Raw genomic sequence first — 5,770 nt, 5'->3', positions numbered from 1 at the left:
AGAGTTTTAATCACTGTGAATTCAGGTTGTGGTCAGATTAGGTAGAAGATAGGATGCATGTTTGTTGTTTTGCAGCGATGTATTGTTTCTGAGATTACTGTGCTGAATAGCAGAGGGTGTCAGCTGATATTTATTACTTTAAGCTGTCTCAGCTGTTCTGGTTCAGCAAATAAACCTGCATTCAAAATGAATGAGGAGCTCTGCTTGCCTTGTATGCCATGATGTGTGCAAATGTGATTATTGCTTCCGAGGCAGGGGAAGCTGAAATAATTGTGGGAGCATTTCTATTTATTTATTTATTTTTACCCTTTGCAGGCAATCATGCAGATTTCTAAAGCACACAATCAAGCTGAAGGCTTGACACCTCTCCTAGCCCCATTGTTAAGCCCTGGCATTCCTCATGCTGGGAATGGCTCTCTCCCTCTCTCTCTAAAGTGATAAGCTTTAAACCACGCTATTGATTGCTTAAGGCATTACATGTTTTACACCTAGGTTATCAGTGTTATTGAAAGAGGAAGACACAAAGCTACTGGGCCTTAAAATGAATCTACCTCTCGTATTTTCCCATTTGCTCTGAGGATTTCAGACAATTTGTTTTACACTGATCTCTGCTGTGGAGATAAATAAATGAAACTGGAGACATCAACCCTCCCCAAGGTTAGAGTTAGGAGTGTTATTAGTGTAGGGCCTCATGTGCACCCCAGCACAAGCTGGGCTTGCTTATTCTTTATTTAACACAGCAACAAGGGCTCATTTCAGAAGTTGGTGCTCCCCTTCAGATAAGAAGTGTCACATAGCGCAGCTATCAAGGTGAATTGGTATTTTCAAGTGAGAACCTCTCTGCTTCTGATTAAGCCCTGAGGACTCCATCTCCTCTCTCTTAACTCTTTAGCTCCCCTCCAACACAGCCACCACCTTTGTGGCTGAGGGGTGACATGGAAGCATGGCAGTGGGTCTCAGCTCACCCCAAGGGCCTGCTGAGCTGTGCCTTTGGCCATCTGTCCTTGGGGCAGCTGAGGGCCTTGGCAGCCTTTTGGCATTTTGGGGACAATGGCATAGGAAGCCAGTGACACTGCTACCACAGGGCTAGCAGTGATGCTGGCCCAAAGGCTCTAGGCTTTCTTAGGGTCAAACTATAATTTTAACAATCCAAAAATGATCATTGAACATCATACAGTGAAATCCCCTCTCCAGAACTCCAGGGTGACATTTACCCAATTTCCAAGCACAAACATCTGCCACTTCCCTCTCATACCCAAAAACCCTACCTTGCTTTCTTTCTGCCCTGAGCCTCCCTGTCAGCAGAGATACCTTGTAGGCGGGGTAGAGCTAATGGATTTGATGGGACACAAACATGAGGAGATTGTGCATCTTGTGCTCTATTCCACGCATCTCACAACAGCTAACTGTCAGTCACATATAAAATGTCACTTTGCCCTTCAATAGCATATCCCATTCTGGGATCTCAGCAATAAACTCAGGACTCAGGTATTCACAGCACAAGTGTTATCGTTCTGCTTCCAGCGGTCAGAGGTGCCATGCACGCATTTTTACAGAAATACTCTAAAGAGTGTATCATCCTCTAAAAACATGACCACTATTGTTTCTCACTGAGCCTCTGTGGAACCCCTCAAGGCCCATTTTCTGTGGGGCCCTGAGGAACAGGGAGCAAGAGTCCAGATGCACTTATTGCATTGGCTTCCATGGATCTGGATTTGCTGCTTGCTGCTGAGCAGAGAATTAGAGCCATATTCTTATGCAGCTGAGCAGAGAATTAGAGCTGTATTCTTAATAGGGAGCTGACTGTATAACAAACAGCCCCCTAAAACCCATGGCCTCAAAGACAGGATGATTTGCCCAAGGTTACACAAATCATCTGGAGCTGAACCTGGAGCTGAGCCTTCATCTGCCACTGGCATACCTTGACTGCAAAGTGATCCTTCCTCAAAGGACCTACACATAGTGGCGTGATGAGATGATGATACTTTTTATGGTCAGATGAAAGATTTAATAACCTCTTTGTGACAACATCTACCCAGCAATGAAGCACTTGGTTTTTTTACCCGTGGCATTTTTGGACACAGAGGGCAGGTGGGGGGTAGATGAGGAGGCAGAAGATGGTGCTTGCAGAATGGTGGTAGGGTGGGATTTGAGGATTCCTTTTCCCTTTGCTTGACTAATATTGCCTTTCTCTGTCTGAAGGACGGCATGAATTGGGTGTGCAAAAATGTCAATGCTAAGAAGAAATAAAGCGTTCTGAGCTGCATGAAAATGGAGGAGCAGTGGGAGCAGAATTCTAGCCTGAAAACACTAATTTGCTGCTTTCTGACCAAATGTTTTTCCATCTGTGCACAGCTACAGCTGTTAAAAGAAAACAAAAAAAAAAAAAAAAAAAGAGAGAGAAAAAGGGAACAACATCGGTTAAAACCTGCTGCTGGATTTGGAACTTGACCTGCTCTTTAGTATAATTTTTTTATCCCAATAAAGGAATTATGTATTTGCTTCCTATGCATAAATAGTATTAAAAGTCTGATTAGCAAGTGAGTTTGTAAGCAGAAGCAAGACTGATTCAGTGTGGAGCAGAGGGAGTGGTGAGTTTCTGTAGCTGCTTAGATGCATAGGACCTGCCCTATATGTGCGGGTTTGCGGTTGCTGAGGACACACGCTCAGGTGTCACTCACAGCTTCCCCTCAGTGACAGATAAAATGCGGTTGTGTTACCAATTGTGGGTAGTTTCTTAAAATAAAGCTGCTAAAGAGTCATTTGTGTAATGAGGGTAGAAGACTTCCATGTATTCCTATAGCCATAAAAGAGGAGTTTGATCATAACGAGGCACTGTTGCATTGCGACACCGCTGTAGAAGGGAGAGAAGGGTTATATGTGCATAATTGAAGCTCTTTACACTTGGAATAATGCAAAATGAGCGTGCCTAGGGCTTTTCTTGCAGCTGAAGGAGAATTTATCCCAGCATTTCACCTTGAGCCAGCAAAAACGTGGTTCCTCCATTCAGTAAGTTCCATATGCGAGATTAGTCTTGATGTTGAACAATCCCTGTTGATTTTCCCTTGATGTTAAGGCAACTCTTGCAGCAAAATGCAATTAAGTCCATGATTACTTTCTAGAATGAGATACCAGGTCCCAGGTTTCCTTTTTGAAATGTGCATAATACATTTTCCTGCCCCCCTTCCTCAGCAGGCCTTGCTGAGCCCTTTGAAGGACTCAGGGGATTGCCCCATGGCAGGCTGGGTGACCAGGGCCTGAGGTGGCCCTAGCCCAGTGCCAGCTGCAAATTGCCCCGGTGGAGGGTGAGAAGCCTGATGAATGGCAGATGGGAAGCACTTTTTAAAATGAGCATTCAGTCTTCCCTGATCTGGCTTTCCTCTAAAACGATACAGTTGCTGAAATAGGAAAGAGAATGTGTTTTCCACCTCCTCATCCCCAATTCAAATCTAGCCCCAGCTGACAGTGAGCAGGAGTCATTAGCACGCCAAAGCAGCCATGTCCTGCATGAAGTGAGCTTGGTGACTCCTGGGCCAGTTTCTAATGCACAGATGGTAAAATAATCCCACTGCCCTGCTTGCCAGCTTTGTTTGCTGCCTGCGAAAGGCCAGAGAATGACTAGGGACTGTATTACCCCTTCTACCTCTTGGAGACGGACCGGCGGGCAGGATGGGGAAAGCTGCCTGTACTACAGCATGTGGCTTTACCACGCGTCAGCGAGTTGACTCATGGACCCAGACAGACGGCTGACACCCCTGGAGCGCCCAGCGCTTTGCTCCTCCCTTCCCTGGACGTCTCCACCTCACAGCAGAAACATCTGCACTGTGCGTGGAGCAGTCCCTGGCCGCCTACGTGTTACATACAGCCCGGCAGATTAAAATCATCTGGGCCCGATTCCGGGTCCCCCCCCAAACATCAGGGCGTACAGTAGCGGCTCAGGGGTTGCTCTATGTGTATAGTTCAGCTGTCTTTGCTGTGGCTGGGGGCAGAGGGACAGCTGGGACAGCAACTGCTTTAGCAATCCAACTTTAATCTGCCTGCGTCTGTGAGTCAGCACCCTCTGACTGCATCTGTCTCCGGCACCGAGGCAGGACGTGCCTGCCCGAGTAGCAGAGCCTTGCTTTAAAAACCGGACAACTGGGAGGGGGGAAGGAGCAGGTTCAAGTGAGCTGTTAAGCAATCGCTAATGACACAAAGTGACACAGCTGCAGCTTTGCATGGATTGAGCAAGGAGTCATAAGATGAGATGTTAATTTAAACATAGCTTGTTCAGTGTCTCCCCAGCTGCATTGGCTTATCTGGAACCCTAGGAATCTGAGCACCACATGTTCCTGGGTTAGCCTGAGGAGGAGAAATGCATCCCAGCATTGCCTTTTCCTTGCAATTAATGCATTTACCTGATGCAAGCTCTGTAAAGACTTGCAGCCCTTTCCTGAAGGCATGCCTTGTGCTGGCTGAGTGGCAGAGCTTTGTGGCAGATAATCCTGAGCTTTGGATTTGCCTGCACTGCAAGCCAGCTGCAGAGCTTGGGTATCCCTCCTCTGGCCCAGGCAGGACAGAGCAAAGTCCCCTTGGGTGCTTGGGCATTGATCCTTCTCACTTGCTAGGGAGCTGAGTTGGTGCTTTCCCACTCACTACTTTTTTACCTGTGGCAAGCTTATCCCATGCCACCCCATCTGTGCCACAGTTTAGTTTTCTGGGTCCAAAAAGCATCTGAGAAGGTAATTCGGGTTTTTTTTAGGCTCACATTGGTGAAACTTGGAAATGTGTGTAAAATATAATTTTCATATTACTCCAGTTTGGAAGGAAAATCTGCCTTACTGAACTCAGGATCCAGAAGGGTTTGCTGGCTCATTCCTTATGTTTGCACGTAGCTATGCGTATTGGTTATGTGCATCTGTACCAGTCAGAGCTTCACCTGTAATCCAGTAGATTAATTTGGTTTAACTGCACCAGGTAGTAAGAGAGGAAGATTGTGGTAGAGCAAGCTGTGCTGGGAGGATGGAGGTGCAGGGTTAAAATGACTTAAGTAAACCACCCAGCAGCGATGGCTCTAAATCTCCTTTTTTTTGGTAGACATCTCCCTGTGCATGACCTGGTGAAAATGTAAAAGGATTTGAGGTTCTGTTCACTTGCTGCTCCTTATCTGTATATATTTACCTCTCCCCCCTCAGCAGCACTTGGCTACATATACCACCTGTAAAACTGGCTGGGGACAGCCAAAACGCCATGCAGTGAAACCCCTGCCTCTCTCCCAGCCCTTCAGCTCCTGTTCCGTTTATGGTAATTGCATACACGAGGCTTTGTCCTTCCAACTCTTGTCTGCTTTCTCCTCCTTTAAGTGAGATTCAGGGGAAGCAAACCTCCTCATTGGTATGGGTGGAGTTCTGCCACACGTCCGTCGATTCAGATGCTTTTAAAGCCAGAAGAGACCGTTATGTTCCCCTCTCCTGACCTCCCGCATAACACAGCCCATTAAACCCACCCGCCGGTGCGGTGACTTGCGGTTGAATTAGAGCACCTCTGGTAGGAGGACACTCAGCCTTGATTTAAAGGCTCAGAGTGACAGATCCACGCCAGGCCTCAAGAAGTTTGTCATAGGGGTTAATTCCCCTCCCGCAGGGAGTTTGTCTTGCTTCACTTTCACATCATTAAATCTGGTTTTACCTTCGCGATAAATGAGAGATGCCTCTCCTGCTCCTTTGTGTTCTCTGGAGGGGAGAGATGATGGAGAAGTGAAATTCTCCAAGGGCATGTAAGGAAATGTGTG

General features: G+C 46.8%; 1 protein-coding gene across 1 annotated transcript in view; it reads left to right on the top strand.

Moving 5' to 3' along the window:
• ARL3 (ADP-ribosylation factor-like 3) overlaps positions 1–2,375 on the top strand; it is a 25,159-nt gene extending 22,784 nt beyond the window's left edge. The window contains exon 6 of the mRNA XM_010000166.1: positions 2,203–2,375. Within this exon, the coding sequence (XP_009998468.1) occupies positions 2,203–2,250 (48 nt within the window). The 3' untranslated portion in view covers positions 2,251–2,375. The remainder of the gene's footprint in view (positions 1–2,202) is intronic.
• Positions 2,376–5,770: the final 3,395 nt, after the last annotated feature.

The sequence above is a fragment of the Chaetura pelagica genome, unplaced genomic scaffold (assembly GCF_000747805.2).
Source record: "Chaetura pelagica isolate M959 unplaced genomic scaffold, ChaPel_1.0 scaffold436, whole genome shotgun sequence".
Taxonomy (NCBI): Eukaryota; Metazoa; Chordata; class Aves; order Apodiformes; family Apodidae; genus Chaetura; species Chaetura pelagica.
Note: the sequence above shows the minus strand (reverse complement) of the source record. Positions and strands in the feature narration are given on the sequence as shown.